This window comes from Brienomyrus brachyistius, chromosome 13 (assembly GCF_023856365.1).
Source record: "Brienomyrus brachyistius isolate T26 chromosome 13, BBRACH_0.4, whole genome shotgun sequence".
Classification (NCBI taxonomy): domain Eukaryota; kingdom Metazoa; phylum Chordata; class Actinopteri; order Osteoglossiformes; family Mormyridae; genus Brienomyrus; species Brienomyrus brachyistius.
The window spans coordinates 26,981,081-26,998,291 of record NC_064545.1 but is presented as its reverse complement, the minus strand read 5'-3'; the positions used below and the strand labels follow the sequence as shown (position 1 = coordinate 26,998,291).

The window sequence follows — 17,211 nt, the reverse complement described above, 5'->3', positions numbered from 1 at the left end:
TAGTCGTGCAGCTGACCCCAACTCTTTGAGAACAACTGGGGACACCTTTGATTTATGAACCAGCGTGTCTGTGGGCATGGAGCTGGTGCTCAGTCACTGCGGGCCGACGAAAGGTCACCCAAAACCCAGCACCCCCCCACCCCCCCGCTGTGCCGCCTCCTGCTGGCTCAGGCTGCCTTAGTGTGACAGCTGAAATCAACACCGGAATAATTAAGCGGACGGGAAACAAGACTCAGCGTAACCAGTTTAAACTGCAAAATGGACCATATGGTCCACTTGTCTCTGCAGTCAAGGTTCTTTTCTGCATTATAACAATTCAAAACCGCAAGCTGGAAGTAGGCGTTTAGAGCCAAAATCCCTGTTCATTCTGTCTAATTGAATTTGTTAATTGCATTAAGAAAGCAATTAGGGAGATATCCATGCTCCTTCTCTTACCTTATTCCTGCGTTAATTACATTTATTATTGTAATCAGGCGGCTGTGGCTCTTCCGGGCCCTTGCACACGGTCTCCATCGGAAATCCTCTGATGGGTTGAATTGACATGAAATCCATTTGGGAGAAATAAGATTAAATGAAGATAAGCCACAGAGACCACATGTGACAGAGCGCCCCCCCCCCCCCCCCCCCCCACCCACGCAGTGAGGGCTCACTGTATCACATTTTACCGGGCTCTGAACTGAAAGGTGATGAGGCGGGTGGACGTAATTACCTGGCCTCAAGGAAGGATTTAATCCCACCTGGGGGCCAGATGTTAACGGATGAGGTGGGGGGGGGTGGGGCGCCTGTTAACGAGATTTATGGGTAAAGTGCAGCTGGCTTTATTCTTCTTTTCCTGTTCTGTGTTTTTGAAATCAGTCAGGAGCGATTGACAGCTGCATAATCACTGCCCCTCCAGTTGTGTTGCAGGGATGCCACCCTGGGGCGGGCCTTTGGGTATATCGGGCAGGCAGGGTGAGGAGAAGCTGGTGAGTGACAGGAAAGTGTGGCTCCCTGCTGAGTGGGACAGAAAGGAAGGGAAGGAGGGAAGAAGAGAGGGCAGAAGTCAAGAGGAAATAGCCAGATTGATTCCGCTCTGGACACAGGCAGCTTTCCAAAGGGAATATTTGATTTGTTGTTTTTCACTCCGCAAACTTCTCTCTTCAAGCGCAGGAAAAGACGGAACGCCGGCTTCTGCTCGCTCGCAGCAGTCGCTGGCCTCCCAGGGGTAAAGCAGCCACGCCCGTGAAGGACGGAGGTCATGACCTCTGCTGCCTCATTTGGAGAGTCTGGGCTGACTACTCGGCTGTTCATTAGAGATAATATATGCAGCTGGATTAAACTAAACCATAGTAAGGTGACATGCAAGGTCAAGCGGTATCCAGCCAGTAAATGATTGCCTTTAAGAGTCGGGTGGCACCGTTCTGGGCTGTGTCTGTTTACAGGTGAGGTTCACGATGACAGAGGGACTGATGCTGTGACCCTGGCCTTTTAATTTATCCCGTGGTGAACCAGGTGACCCCCAGGCTGTAACCCATGCAGTGCTGGCGTTTCGATAGCGTTGCTTTCTCCATCTGGCCCTCTCGGCTGTGGTAATCGCCTCACACTTTGCCCTGTCTTTTAGTACCGCAGAGTAATGATGTCTCAGCCTCCTGTCTTCAGGTACCCTGGACAGTAACATCTCTCTCGGCCCTAACAGAAAGAGCTGAAAGCTAAATCAGCGTGAGCATATGTGTGGAGATGGTGCACCACAAAGTCACGGCAGGAATTTGGCAAAGGATTCTGGGATTGCTTGTCTTTCTTTTGGCTCATCAATCTGGCATTATTTTCCTCATCACGTTCTGGCTTTTCAGAACAGTTTCCTGCGGCGAGAGTCCGCCGGTTTTCCCAAGCCGACGGTCGTGGACGATCAGAGCCGCTAATCGTGCGAGTGGTGTCCCTGGTGCGAGAGCGTAGGCGTGGAAATCGAGCTATCCCTCAGCGCCTCCATGACTGCCGTCGAGAATTGTGTCAGAAGTCATGGGACCCCCCAGTTGTTCATTGGGGTGGAGGGGGGCTGGTTGGTGACAGTAAAAAAGAACCCACTGGGTGGGCAGATGAGCTCCTTGCGTGGCCAGTGCCCTCCCCCCAAGCCACCTGCAGCCACGCCCCTGCCCAGCTCTGACTGCAGTTCAGGCTTGCTTCCGTTTTGATGGCGCTTGCCGGCCATATTTAGTTACAAAGCTCTCTGGAGGCGGTGTGCTTCATGGCGACAGACCGGAGTGCCCCACAGTGGCCCACAGAATGAGATAACCTGCCTCCTCACCATCACACCACTGTGCATCCCATAGGTGTCTCATAACCGCCACGTTGCCCGGCAACAGCAGAATGCAGACAGTTGGCTCGTCTGTTCCAAACTTTATGCCTCATGTGACGACCAGTCCGACACAGACTTTTGTAATTATTATTTTTTTCTTGTTATGCACATTATGTAGTTTCCTTAATGTGGATTTGCAGGGAATTTGCACAGCACTTAATTAGCGCACTTGTGTTGCTTAAGTGTGCTGCAGAGCCGTACGGGTAATTGCCGGCTTGTTCCGTCCCTCGCGTGGCGTGGAGAGCTAGGGGGCGTGGTCTCGCTGCTTTAAGTATCGCTGCCAGACGAGTGGCTCTTTCATGTCTGTGCTGCAGTAACGGCGGGAGATGTAAATAAGATGTGCTCGCCCCGGCAGATTACCCTGCGTGGGGCTTTAATGACTAATGGGGTTGGAGGACTGTGTGCTTTTGCCCGACAACCAATCCCCTTAGCAGCTCAACACATCTCCCTTTATCCCTTTGAGTTAGGCCATCCTTTTCACGGCAGTGTTTACTCCCATTTTACCTTCCGGTCTCGTCCTTCAAAAATCTGCAGTCTCATACATGATTCCTCATATTTCCTGAGGTGGAAACGCTTTGGCAAAACATCATTCTCCTAATAAGGAAAAGGAGCATATTCATACTGTAGCCCCCATTAGAACTTATTAAGCGTCATACATCAGCCACTGATCCTTTGGGATTGTTTTTTTTTACTCTATTCTTAAACTCCTATCACTTCTATATTCAAAGAGTCTGAGTCTGAGTCTGAGTGGCATTTGTTAATACTGGCAGATTTTCGTTTCTGATGGGTGGGTTTACCCATTGTGCCTTTTTCATCTCGGCTGTGTCTTGGGCCCCCCCCGTCAGGTGACACTCGTTTATGACCTGTCCCGTATGTGTTCCTTTCCTCCTTTTTAGCGTGGGGAGGAAAAAAAAGTTTGGAAAAGTTTCGTACAATGAGAATCGATAAAAAGAAAGAAAGAAAGAAAATCGGCTGATGCCTCTCGGTAATTCTGCGTTTGACCCAGATTGTACCGAGATGAGGGAGATGCTCCTTTGAAAGAGGGAGACACTGGGGGAGAGGAGCTGATTTTTGTCTCTCTCTGGAGGCTACGGGAAGATGATGACTCCACAACAGGCAGACGGGTTTGGCCAATTGTTTTATTGCTTTAGAGCGCCTGACAGCCTGCAGGCAGAATCGTTCTGAAGCTGAGCACTCTTAAATGATGGAGGGGGAGAAAGTGACCCCTTTTTCACAACGTGTCAGACATGTGCTGCTGCTTTTACAGACAGAGCAGCTCTGACATCAGGGGAGATCCTATGGATTTTTTAAAGTTGGGGGGGCATAAGGGGGGCCAGAATTCATACACAGGGCCTGCCTTATTAGCCAATGATTTGTTTTGAATTGGTGAGTGACAAGGGGTGGGCTACTTCGGGGCCAATCAGCTTTCAGATGGGACCGGTGCCCCTGTACAGTAGTAGCCCCGTCCCTGCATACGCCCTTGTGTGGCACTGGTCCCTCCCAGTGCTTCCCTCCTGCTGTGCCTCCTGGCCATGAGAGGGTGCCCGCTGGGCCGCAAACCTGCTGTCGTTGACCCTCTTTGCTCCATCCTGAGCCCCTCTGTCCCCGCAGGAGATAAGACACCATAAAGAGGTGCCCTCCCCGCCCCCCACGGCGTCACCTCAGAGCCTCGTTAATGGCGTCTGGACCTGGGGGCGCAAGAAACCCCCCATGGAGGCATCCGGCAACAGCAGTTTGCATGATTTATCGTTTTTCTTTTTGAGGGCTATGGGGTGGGGGTGGGGGGGGGCAGTTGAATTTCAGGTTAAATTTCCCTCCTGCCCAAAATTTATGACCTATAGTTCACAGCAGTTTTACCTTTACTGCCAGCCCTCCCCCAACCCAAAAGTGTAATTATTTTATGGTTAAGTCACAGACCGGACTGCATATCATCTACACCGTCTTAGGGCTCCCAGATCTAATCTTTGGTTAGCCAATTATCCGAGAGAACTAGAATATAACGTCCATTTGTGTGATTAGCTTCCTCCTAAAACTAAGGCTTTTCTACATGACTGTTAGCATCAGTGACAAACCTCTCTGCAGTCAACCGGTCGGTTTCACTTCAAGTTAAATGTCAGTTTTAAGTACTGCTGCCTCCACATCTAACACCTTTGCTATCTCCTATCTATCTACTTTATCTTTCTTTCTTTCTTTCTTTCTTTCTTTCTATGCTCTCCCACGCTCTCCCCTTGCGTGTCCATCTGAGCTGTCGTCCCTAATTGCTGCACCAGCCTGCAAGACACCAGTCCACTGATCCTCCTTCCGGTCCCTGAGGAGATTACGAGACAAATTCCTCGATTTTCCCCGGGATTAGCTGAGTGCTCCACGCCCAGTTGTCTGCACAAATCCAGAGTAATCGGGTGACATCCTCAGCAAACTTCTGTCCTCCCCCGCGGCATAGCGCTAATGTACCCCCCCCCTGCCAGCGTCAGATCCAGTAATCCATGTCAGAGATGCTGATTTCACTGCTGCCTTTGTAGCTCTGGACGGAACTGTCTCTAACGCCTGTGCCTTACCCTCACCCACGACAGTAGCTTAGCAGTAATGAGAGCTTGCCACTTAGCCGGAAAGAGGATCGATAGGGTTGTAACACTGTCATAATGAGTGCAGGCACACTGTTGATTCAAGAGAAAATGTACCTTTAAAAAATGGATTCTTTAAAGTGCTCGGCCCTTTTTAAGAATGTAATGCGCTCCGTTCCGAACAAATTACCCAGCTGTCCTCATGTTTACTGACTACGTTCGTGATGCAAGTAGCGTCTTCATAAATACTTCTTATGCAGATCTGTCTTTGAACGTCAGGGTGTTTTATTTTAATCACTACTATTCTGGGATCGTTAGTTCTGACCACTTCGGATTTCAGAAGTTTTCGTAGTTACTTTCAGGAGTTCAGTTGTAGAACTTTCTATACTGTTTGGAACTCTGGTGTCTCCCAGCAGCCCAAAAACACGCTAAGATGAATTGGAGTTACCAAATTGCACGTAAATGTGAATGGTATCTGTGTGCGATGGTTTGGCTCCCCAGCCTGGGTTATTCCTTGCCTTGCACCCAGAGTTTCTGGGATAGGCTCCGGGCCCCCACAGCCCTGTAAGGGACAAGTGGGTATGGAAAATGGATGGATGGATGGAACTTTCTAGAATGTTACCTCGTGGCGTTGTGTGGCCTGCGTTTTCCCTGTGTGCTTCCCTTCACTTCGGCACCCCGGGTGATTTTATTGCGATAATCTTTCAGTATTGCAGCCCCTGGGACTTTCTCACCTCTGTGCCAGTCACTTGCAGGAGAGGCCAGATGCCGCCGCCGCTGCCTGTTTAAACTGCATGTGACGCCGCGCGAGTGTAACATGTTCTGATTGCTCTTTGTGCTTCTAACCTGCTGCCTCGCCTGGGACGCCGCTGGAAAATCGCTGCCTTTGCTAGTCGCATGTAAGTATGCGCCCCTGCCTCCAAGCCTTCCTGTTGCTGCTTTGCCGCATTTTCAAAAGAACCCGCCGCTTGTTCTTTTTTAAAGAAAGAAAACAGACGACGTTGCATGTATAGAGACTTATTTTAGCCTGATTTTTCGTGGAGTGTGTAAGTACGTGTCATTTTGTTTACTGTATTGCTGACACTGCTGACTTTAATCAGTCGGCACACACTAGGTCACATGATGTCACCCTCAGTATGTTTTGCCCCCCTGCGATATCTGCAGTTAGTGCATGTCTCACCTCACAGTGATCTTCAATGTGCTCTGTGATGCGTCCTCCTACCTTACAGGGGAGGCCAGTAAACCACGCAGGCAGTGTTTGGGGCGGGTTGTCCCTCCTCCATCCCTTCCTCACTCACCCACGGGTGTGTTGTTCTCTCCCGGGTGACAGGTGATTTCGGCTGACATGCAGGACAACCACGTCTTTCGTCTGACAGGGAGGGGGGTGGACCAGGACCCCAAGGGGGTGTTCCGAATTGACAAACTGACCGGGGAGGTCGCCGTGCTCCGGCCACTCGACAGAGAGGAAATCGCCATATATCATGTGAGTATTGTTGATGGGTTGCGGGAGAGGGGGGTGAAGCAGCTGAAGCCGGGGGGGCTGGTGTGTAGGTTGCAGGAAGGGCTGGTTGCCTAATTCATGGTAGTTTTATAGGAGTTTCAACTGTTGTTAAGATTAAAACAATAGTGCATTTGTAATCATTTTATTCGCAAACTCTTAGAATGCAGGAATGAAAAGAACCTCCGTAGTTTATGGGTGCTGTCTGGTCTGTGTGTCTGTGTGTGTGTGGTTGTGTTACAAAAAAAAATTATATAAAATATGATGCCCCTCCCCTTCATCCCAACCCACAGAGAGGCTTTTACATGCTGTAATGCTGGAAGTTTTTTAAGCACCAAAGTGGGTCAAGGAGACTTGGAACTTAATGAATGTTTCTTTTTAAGAACCTGTGTGCAGTGTGTCTGTAATTCATGTTTGCGAGATGAATGGGCAATGATGGGACTGTAATTATTTTGACAGAAGTATGGTGTTCAGTAAACAGTGTGAACGAAATGTGTGTGAGTGAAAGCTACTCACTGTAAAAAAAAAAAGATGTGTACTAATTTAAGAATCAGATGGCCTGCTTAACTGTTTCAAATCAGATTTACCTAACCATACTCGTCGAATCGGATTTGCTTATATCTAACGAGTTTAACTTATAATTATATAATACAAACAATGAGAGTAAAAAAGAATATGAATAAATACCGATAAAGAGTGCAAAAAGTTTGTTGGTTTTGTGAAAGTCCTGCACGCTGCCAACACAAGTGCAAATCTAGTACATCTGTCTCCATTTCATTGATAGATTCAATCTGCTTCGGGTTAGTAGATCTACATAATGTGTAATGTGTTTTCAAAATTTATGGTGGCATGTCTGAATAAGTCATAGATTTTTATTTTGTTTAATTGTTTTGTTTTCTCATGAACAATATGAATAATGTATCTCCAGCTAAGTATGTACCAGTACAGGGGGTAAAATGGGGGCAATATTTCATCATAAAACCGCAATATTTTGCATATAGATGATTGAAAATCTGGTACCGGGCCGAGTGTAGGCTGTGTTCTGGAGTGACGGCAGCTATCATTACATGCTAAACACCCATGAATCCACAGGCAATCCTCCGAAAACAAAAGGAAGTCTGTCCGTCTTAGAAAAGCATACAAAATTGGTGAGGACTGAGGTAGAGACCGCGCAACTTTTTAAGAATCCATTATAAGTTCCTTTTTTTCTGTACTACTTTGTTAGATTTTTTTTTCCTATCATATTTTCAAAGAACCCAGTTACAAAGAAAAATGGCTGTAAAATTGGTTTTTAACATTTATTCTCTTTGAATGAATCTATAGTTTATATGATAAAATATTTATTTTTTTGGCCTTTTTAAGTAAATTAAGTTATGAGATAAATCTGCTTTATAGTATATCTACGAATCTGTCAGCTCTTCATTGTAAATTGTCAGTGAAAAATGCGAAATATAATTTGTTAGTGCTATTGTTTATTTATTTTAGCTATAGCGATTAGAGATAAAGCTCTGGAAGGCAAATACACACACGTCCTGAGATTTCTTATAAATTTAGATCACCCACAATGCATTTGTGGGTGGCATATTGCGCCCACTTCCTCTTGTATGGGTTAGATTGCCCCAGATACTGTACAGACTGTGTAGAGGGTTATGGTAGATGTTGTTCTAAAGCCATTTGCGTCATTGGCTTTGATTATACACTGAAAAAAGTAGTCTGTCGTCTTCTATGCATAATTACTATGCATAAAGACCGTGGGCAACAGACCCTAACCAGTCATTTATCCACATCAATAGATCTGTAAAAAAATGTAAATACATTTACTTTAAATGAATACACATTGATATGACTAACCACATTCTGACACACAACTTTATTGTATAATTTAATTTGGTTGAACTTAATATGTTTAAATGGCATTTTCATCTGTAGTGGTGCAGAGGTTAGCACTGTTGTCTGACACCTCTGGGACTTGGGTTCGAGTCTCTGCCATGGTTCCATGTGTATGGAGTTTGGATATTCTCCTCATGTTGTCATGGGGTTTCCTCCAGGAGGTTAATAGGAGTTTCCGTCCTGAGGTTAATAGGAGTTACCAAATTGCCCGTAGGTGTGTATGTATGTGTGAGTGGGGGGTGAGGGTGCCCTGTGATGGGCTGGTGCCCCATCTTGGGTTGTTCCCTGCATTGCGGCCGTATCCTCTGGGATAGGTTCCGGACCCCCCGTGAACCCTGAATAAGACAAGTGGTTACAGAAAATGGATGGATGGCATTTTCATCTGATCTGTAGGGGTACATTTGTACCTCCTGGACCACCAGTAAAATCTCCTGTGGTAAAGATAGTCAACATGATGGCATGTCCCCATCACTGATGTCTTCGTCTGGAGACTCCTTGCGCTGCAGCTGTTCTAAGGGGGATGTTCTTCAGCTGGACGAGTAGAAGTATCTCAGTCCTAACTCTTGGGGTAAATACAGGCCTTTAATCTGTCACAGCGATTTTGCATGGCTGTGGGCCAATAACGGATTAGGGGATAACATATGCTCTGCAATTGGCTACTTCCTGTGGATGGGTTGCGGTTGGCTGTAGTTTTGGGAAGACACGTCACTCCACTCGTGATTGGTGGCTCTGATCACCTGAGCTCAGATTACCGTATTATCTCCCATAAATTCCCCCCTAGATTTTTGCTCACCATCTAAATTAAGTGACAAAGTACTACTTATTAGTGGTTTAGTTTTATAAAGTCTGAGGACAGGATCTGTGATGGCTGAACCGTTCCAGGTCGATAAGATCAGTCCAGCAGCTGTGTGCGTAGCTAGAGTCACTACAGGAGCTGGTATAAAATCCACATTATTAGCATGGACTCAGGTTCCAATATAACGGTTGGTTAACTCTCCCACCTGCACAGATTTTCTGCCCTGTGGTCTAATGCTGATAGGGATGGCAGGAGACCTGGAGCGGCTGGGGCTAGCTCAGTCCACTTTCATTAGTCACGCCTCCAATATGAGGCCAAGGCTTCTGGGTAAATTTTGTCTGAAAGCACTGATGCGGGATTCGTTAACTGATCTAATTATCAACACCAAACCGTGCTGGACTGTCAAACATGAACGGCGGGTAATTATATTCTTAAATAGAACACGGCTGTGGCCGACCAATGAGCACAGAGCTTCTTATCACCACTGGTCATGAGGTCAGGTGTTGTCATTCATTGCTCTGGATGGAGTCGCTCTGAGCTCGACAATAGCTGTCTAGTTCGTCTGGTAATAAATGGCTGGAGATGCTGGCCGATATTTCCCTTGAAGGCAATTCCTTGATTCTGTTCGAAATGAGGGTTTAGGTTGTGCTTTGCGGCATTTTTTGGTGAATTTTTAGCACCGCGGATGGAATATCTTCAAGAGCGATAGCCTGGCACCTTTCCGGAACAAAGGATCTCTCTCAAAGGAGAAAGTTAGAAACAGTGCTTAGTGCAAGGCTTAGCAGACATGTGAACCTCTACTCACCCTATGTTCTGCTCTTTTAAGGATATGCTCGCTGTCAAACTATCACTAAACCCTATTCGGCTATTGTTGCCTGTCTTTGTGTGTGTGTGTGCCTGTGTGCGCGTGTGCATTTGTGTGTCTGCCCGCCTGCCCTTAGTGTGAGTGTGCCCATCTGTTTCCTCCTGTAACAATCCATTTGGTCTCAGAGGTCTCCACACGTCCAATGCTGTGGTGTCGGGATAAGAGAGCCAATTTTCCCAGCTTCCCGCGGGGCAGCGTGGGGTTTTGTGGAGCCGGGGCAGGGAGCAGACACAAACAGACCACTGCCAAGAAAGCTGGGAAGTGCAAATAATGCACATTTATATTAGTTCTGATCTTTTTTGTGTTTTATATGGCATCAAATCTGGGCCATACTCTGCATTTGTGTACCCATGATATTTGGCATTTCTAGGGGATGGGGTGGCTATCAGATAGATAAATATCCATAGGAGGCCCCAGGAAGCTATTGCAGTCACCATCCACGACGACCAAACCTGTGCTGCGCAGACAACCTCATGAGTTTTATTATCGTTGCATGTCTGCGGAATGTGTCCTCCTTATTCCAGTTAATGCAGCATGTCGCATTGACAGCCATCGGCTCACGCTTTCAAAGCCAAGTCTGCGTGTGCAGTCGTGCAGCTGCAGGCTAAACATTCAAACACGCCTTCAGCGTCTGCTACATCCATGAAAGGCGGAGGCAGGGGGTAACCTGGATCTGAAGGTTCCTGTCTCGGCAAAGGCTCTCGCGTTGTACTCCACACTGCACATGTCCAGGGAAATACCCAGCCAACAGACCCAGTGTAATTAATATTCCACCGTACCAAATATACAAGCATGGTAATACCTAACGTGTCAAAAATATAGATCCAGAGATTAAATTAGTATTTGTTGATCATGATTTTGTAGCACTGTTATGGCACTGATCAACAATTATGTTCTTAGTATGTAGAGTACCAGTCAAAGTTCTTGACAGACCTGTATTTACCTGTTTTGACTGTTTTTCACTGTATAGTAAAAGGCCTTGAGGTACATTAGTGAAGTAATACGTTTGGCGTGTTGTGGTGATTAAGGGACGTGTTCAACATCTCACAAGCAAATTTGCCATTCTGCATAACAGCCCCCTTTGGTTTTCATGACAGCATCGAAGACTCTCTGCATTTTTTCAACCAGTTTCCAGATGTAGCCGCCTGGAATCCCTCTCCGACAGTCCTGAAGGAGTTTCCACAAGGTCTGGGCACAAGTTAGTTACCTCACTCGTACTCTTTTATACAACTCATCCCAAACCCGCTGTATAGGGCTCGAGTTAGGGGATTGTGGGGGCTAGGTTATTTGTCACGGCACTCCACCTGTATATCACAAGATAAGGCAGTACTTACATGACCTCGAGGTGTGCTTTGTGTTAATTATCTTGTTGAAAAACAAATGGTTTTCAGTAGGTGTGTCCAGACATTTGATTGGTGATGTAAATAATCATGCATATTCAGCTTGGTCTCAGAGGCTGAGGGTCTCCACATGTAAGCAGGGTGAGCCAATGAGCTTCAGACCGTGATCCTCTTTGGAAAGGTCTCCCGCACGTGTCTGGGAAGGTCCCATGACTTTGGTCATTGTTCAAGCCTCGCTGCTTACCGCCGTGGGATGGGCTCAGAAGTGGCTGTCCTGCATGGCCTTGCACAGGATTTTTTGTTGTTGTGGGGGTCGCATGCCAAACTGTTGCCCCATGTAGCCGCAGCTGCTGAGTGTATGTTATCATCTAGTGCAGACACTCCCAGTGGAGCTGGGGTGGAGGGGTGGGGAGGGCCAGCATTACAGTAGATTCTGTAATTAACCCAAAATGTATTCCATTGATGTGTGGTGGGTGCGGGAGAATGTTGTGAGGTATGGCTGGAATGAAAAGGATCTGTACCGGATGTGGACCTTGGACCCGGACGATCACCACTTTGGTCTGTGGACGTGGCCCACTGTTCCCACGGTAACTCGCCTCCACACCAGCCTCCTCCAGTTTTCCCGGCAAAGTGGTCCATGTTTCCACATGTAGGTCACTTCCTCCCAGGAGGGTCTGTCCTTTCCTGTCTGTTACATAAATCTGCAGTTTTAAGCCGTCTGTGGGTTTTATGACTGAATTGTCTCTGTGGTGGATCATCCACATTACTGTCAGTCTGCCTCCTGCTATATAAATCATCAGAGGATTTCAACCACTTCAAGTAGCTGGACCCACACCATCGGGGTCAGCATCTTTTTTCCTTTTCTTGCTTATTTCTAGATGGATTTAGGGCGGCCCAGTGGCACAGTGGGAGGCACTGTGGCCCCCGCCACCTTCAAGGATGGGTGCCGTGATTTGTGTACGGGTCTATGTGTTCATCCAATGTTCGTTTATTCCAGATATTATTTTGTCCCTGAGTCTAAACACAAACAATGTCTCTACATTGCCCTTTGTGTGCTATTGTGTGTAATGGACTGGCGTCCCATCCAGGGTGTCCCATGGTTTGCGCACTGCGCTCCCAGAAATCATTGCAAACCCTGCGCTAGATAAGCTGATGAAAGATGGGTGGATGTATAGATGGGCCCAGTAACCTTTGTGACTAAGCCAATAAATAAATACTCTGAAGCGCTAATTACATTAAACAATTTAATAGTTTAATTATAATTGACTGGCTTTGGCAATGAGATGTTTAGTAGTATTACAAAGGAAGAATAAATCAACCCATTAGTGCTCAAGGCCGAATATAAACAATCGATATGAGAGTCATGATGCACATATTTAGATCGTAATGAGCACGATAGTCAGGCAGTGACCTCGCACCATATACTTATTCAATATTGTGAGACCTGTGTGACAAAATTCCGTTAGATTATGAGATAATCAGAACCATTCCGGAACCATTCCGTTTGTGACCGTCTGCGTTCCGGACCCTGACTGTGTGGATCCAGAAGCTCTCTGGCTTAAATAAACAAAAGCAATAACATGAAATGAAATAAAATATAACAAGGATGTATTATAATTTACAGACCCCTTTCAAGCATTTTCATGTCCTTTATTATAGTTTAAATTCATTCTTAAAAAGTTGGGAAATTCAGCTAGAAGCTCATTGTCATGTGCATGGTAAAATTGTCAGGAAGTAAGATTCGCTTTTCCGTTTTTAAAAGAAAACAAGTAGATGTGGTATATATTCGTCTATCAATATTTCATAAAGTTTTGTGTGATTTTGTGAAGTATGTGCAGTGAAGTGTGAAATTCACCTGTTGAGAAATGAATTGCTGACCTCAAGTTACGTAACGCGTGTGGTGATGGGGGACGTTTGTGTGCGTTGTACAGAATAGTGTAAAATAATGTGAAATCATTGGCATAAGATTTATATCATTAAAGTTTTATGAAGCAGATGCATGTGAGTCTCACAGCTAAGGAAGTGGACATTGAGTAAGCTTACATAGAATGTTTTCAGTTGCGTGTTTTGTACGTGATCAAGGACCTGCCCCCCCATGCTCCAATCTTGGAGATTGTTGAAATTAGTGTGTTTAGCAGAATTTCTCCAAAACCTGCAGAAAAATGATCTAAGGTATTCCTTCCTCTTTCTTTTTACCTCTAGAGAAATATTACAATACCGGTACGATATTATGTTACAGTAATTTCATCATCGGAAAGGGTCACCGAGGGCCCTTGCAGGACATATTGCAGTGACATTAATATAGGATCTCATATGTTTTCTCGTTTTCTCTTGGTTTTTTTGAGAAATAGAAAAGAAAGATATGCTGTGGAGTGAAAATGTGATATTTAGTGTTTCTTCCTAATTAAAAGAAAACACATCTATGTGCAGCCGAATTCCGTTCACTGCCAGCTGTGTTTCTCTCGCTGTGATTTGAATGATTTTTGCATGAATACAGTAGGTTGAAATGGCATTAATTGAATGGTAATGGAGTGGATTGCAGCAAACTGTTATGTTGCACTTCCCACCTGTTTGCTTCCTTCCGTTGCTGTGGCCATGACATGGGGTATGACTGGGAGTCATAGGAGCATGGATGTGTGTGTGCGCGTGTGTGTGTGTGTGTGTGTGTGTGTGTGGGGCAGGGGAGTGGGGTTAGAAAGAGGCTGTTTCACTTTCCTTGGGGGGGTGACACACCTCCCGGTGTATGTCGATCCCCCCCCCGCCCATTTTCCTTCTTCGTGAGCCGTTCCAGCCCGGGAGCACAGATGGCAACCTGTAGGGATGTCCAGCCACCTGGTGGGGGGGGGGGGTGCCTGTTGAGGACACGTCACGGCAGATGCATCGGCAGCTGCGTGTTGTAAATAAGCCTCTGATCACGGTCCGGGAAGGTCCTTGTGCAGCATTCAATAACAAGGTCCTGATTCATGCATGTTAATGGCTCTATCAGTGCTAGTCTGTAATTAATATCTGCGTGGCAGTGGAGGGTAGAAAGCCACACTCTCCAATCCCAGGATGCCAAGCTGGATATAGATCTGCTGCTGAAGCTCCCCTCCAAGCCCTAGGTCGGAGGGTCATGGTTTTAAAATGCAGAAAGAAGATAAGACTCCAAAAAACATTTAGCACTGAGAATTGAAAAACGCAGCAAAGCTTTGTGTGCACCTTACAGGGGGGTTGGTTTGAGGCCCAGCAGGCTATGGCCGCGCAGCTGTGATCGGAAGGTCGCCGGTTCGGATCCCGCTCTCTGTACCACAGTCACATCTACATATGTCAGGGGGATCGGCGCGCTGGCTGGTGCCCTGCATCAGTCGCTCCCCAGGATCACATGCGCTCTAGGTCTCCGTCGGTACTGTGCTGCTGGAGCATCACTCATCTTCAGTGCGGATGCAGCGCACGTCACCTCCAGCAGTGAGAAACATCTCTCTTGTGGATTAGGTCCCTTATGCAAACATGAATTTTATTACTGAAAAATACACAGTCTTCCAATAGGAAAATGTAAGACCTTTTCACCGTCTCCTTGCTACTTTTCCTAAGCCGTTGCAAACAAGCTCATAAGCCAAAACACTGTTTGATTTCTGCTTTTTGACAAAATTCCGTCACTTTTTAAAGCTTCCATTAAAAACAAGCACCGTGTTGTTGGCAAAGTATTGAGGTGCAAATTGCTGTCGTGCAGTAAAGCGCATGCCCTGCGACTGTGCACCTGTCAGAGTTCGCCCTCGTCGAAATGTTCCTTCCCTAGATTCATAACCCTGTCAGCTCCTCTGGCTTCACCCCAAAAGCTACAATCAGTGTTTCGCCTGATTGGCAGATCCTGTTCAAGACAAACTGAATTTAATCTGCTTTTCCGTGACCCTGACGAGTCTCGACTCTGACTTCCTGCTGCCGGCGTCTCGGCTCCTAACGACGAGGGACATGTATCCGGAACCCGCCGTGTTACTACGGAAACGCCCTCTCGCACGGGTCAGCTGGTCCTTCTGCGATCCACAGGTCGCCGCGCACCCCCGCTGGCTCTGAGGCCTGGCTGCTTCTGTAAACAGCGCATTATAATTCATTGTGAGGGAAGGGCCTCTTCTCACACCACACCAAGGAATGCATTACTCACGCGCATTAATAATTGATGAAGCACCCTGCCGTTTGCTGCCAGACTCTTTATTAATCTATTTCTTCCCATAGACCTTTATGCCAATTAATTACCGCACTTTTTCCAACTTGTCAATGAAGCTCTGCAGATTCATAGATTTATGTGAAGCCCTTGATTTATTATTACAAATGTGCCGTTTTTCTTTGTTTATGTAAACTTTTGGTAGAAACTTATCCTTCATATTATTATTTGGTAATATATGCATATGATTTCAACTTTGTATTAGAACAAATTAGTCTGTAAGTGCAGGGAACTTGGGGGAGTTCTGTGGGCTTCTGATGAGTGCCGGCAGCGGGGGGGGCTCCTGTTTCTGTGCCGTGTGCGGCATTAGCATTAGCATTAGCATTAGCGCTGACTGACCCCAGCCGGCTCCCCTACATCTCGGCGGGTCGCACTGGCTGCTGCCTGCACGTGCACATAATCGACAAAGCTGCCAGGGTCCTCGCGTGCCTGTGAGCCAGAATGGGAGGTTTCTGACCAGCATTCGCTGAGTTTCCAGCAGGCAGCGCGGCCCTTCGGTGTCCTGGGGCGAGTGCAATCACGCTAAAGTGCTTGATCACATCTCTGGCCCTCGATCCGTGCAACGTGCGCGGGGTCATTCTCGGGCCTGACAGGCTTAATCCCTGCCAACACAAGCTTTTAGCAGAAGCCCTTCTGTGTGGAAAATATTTGTATGAAATTCTTCTCATGCAAATACCTGTGGCTAAGAAAAAGTATTGCCATATTAATTTCCATAAGCTGACCTTATGATACATTATCATTTTAAAGTTTTTCATAGAAAAACTCTTCAGATAACTAAGAGGGCCCAAAACACAGAATGCGTATATGGGCAAAATGGGAAATTTATTCATCATGTATTAATGGTACTGGGGGAAGGTAATCTGGTTTCCTCCGGCAGTCCAAAGGCATCCAGTTATGTAAATGAGCATTTCTAAAGTGGCCTAGTGTCTGAATTTGTGTGTTTGCTTGCACTGCACCTCCTGGGTTTCACTCTGGGCCCACCGTGATCCTCCTTCCAGTCATTCAATATATACAGAACCCGTCAGAAGATAACGACCCTAAACACACTTCCAGGTTATGCAGTAAGCATTATCCTGTGAACAAGAAAAGAGATGGAGTGCTGTGACACATGACCTGGCCCCCACAATCCCCCCCCCCCCCCCCCCCAACCTTAGACCCCTCAGAGCTGGTTTGGAATGAGTTGGATTGAAGGATAATAACATTATGAAGCCAACTTGTGCTCAGAATTTGTGGGACCTTCTGCAGGCCTGTTGGAGAAGCATTGCAGGTGGCTGCATGCGGACGCTGGCTGACAGAATGCCAAGAGTCTGCAATGCTGTCGTCAGGGCAAAGGGATGCTGTTTTGAAGTCTGCAATTTCAGAAGATTTCTTTCGGTTATTGCAATATTTAGTGTGTGTTTCCTCGAGGCAATGAAGTAGCATAACTAAAACAGAGACAAATGCATTAAAGGCCGATGTATCCAGATATTTTACTGGTGCTGGATATACTTCTACTGGGAAGTTTCTGAAAGCCTTCAGTGGGTTAGCAATGGCATCATTACGCTACGTACATGTGACCGAATGGGGTGGCGATGGCTATTCTGTTAGATCCTCGTGAAAGCTAATCGTTTAGCTTTTAGCGCTTTGCCCTTAATGTTTCTCTTTTTCAGTGATGCACATGTCTAGAGAGCTATAAAAACACCCTGTAAATAACAGCGCTATCCTTTGTGTTCTTGGCTCCTTTATTCCCCT

The 17,211-nt window shown here is 46.6% G+C and overlaps 1 protein-coding gene and 1 long non-coding RNA gene across 2 annotated transcripts in view; one reads left to right on the top strand and one right to left on the bottom strand.

Annotated features, from left to right (window-relative positions):
• The window catches only part of cdh13 (cadherin 13, H-cadherin (heart)), a 329,423-nt gene that overhangs the window by 137,190 nt on the left and 175,022 nt on the right, over positions 1 to 17,211 (top strand). Inside the window, exon 6 of the mRNA XM_048972133.1 lies at positions 6,224 to 6,376. Within this exon, the coding sequence (XP_048828090.1) occupies positions 6,224 to 6,376 (153 nt within the window). The remainder of the gene's footprint in view (positions 1 to 6,223; positions 6,377 to 17,211) is intronic.
• The window catches only part of LOC125705853 (uncharacterized), a 267,045-nt gene that overhangs the window by 226,882 nt on the left and 22,952 nt on the right, over positions 1 to 17,211 (bottom strand). The gene's annotated exons all lie outside the window — the stretch shown is intronic.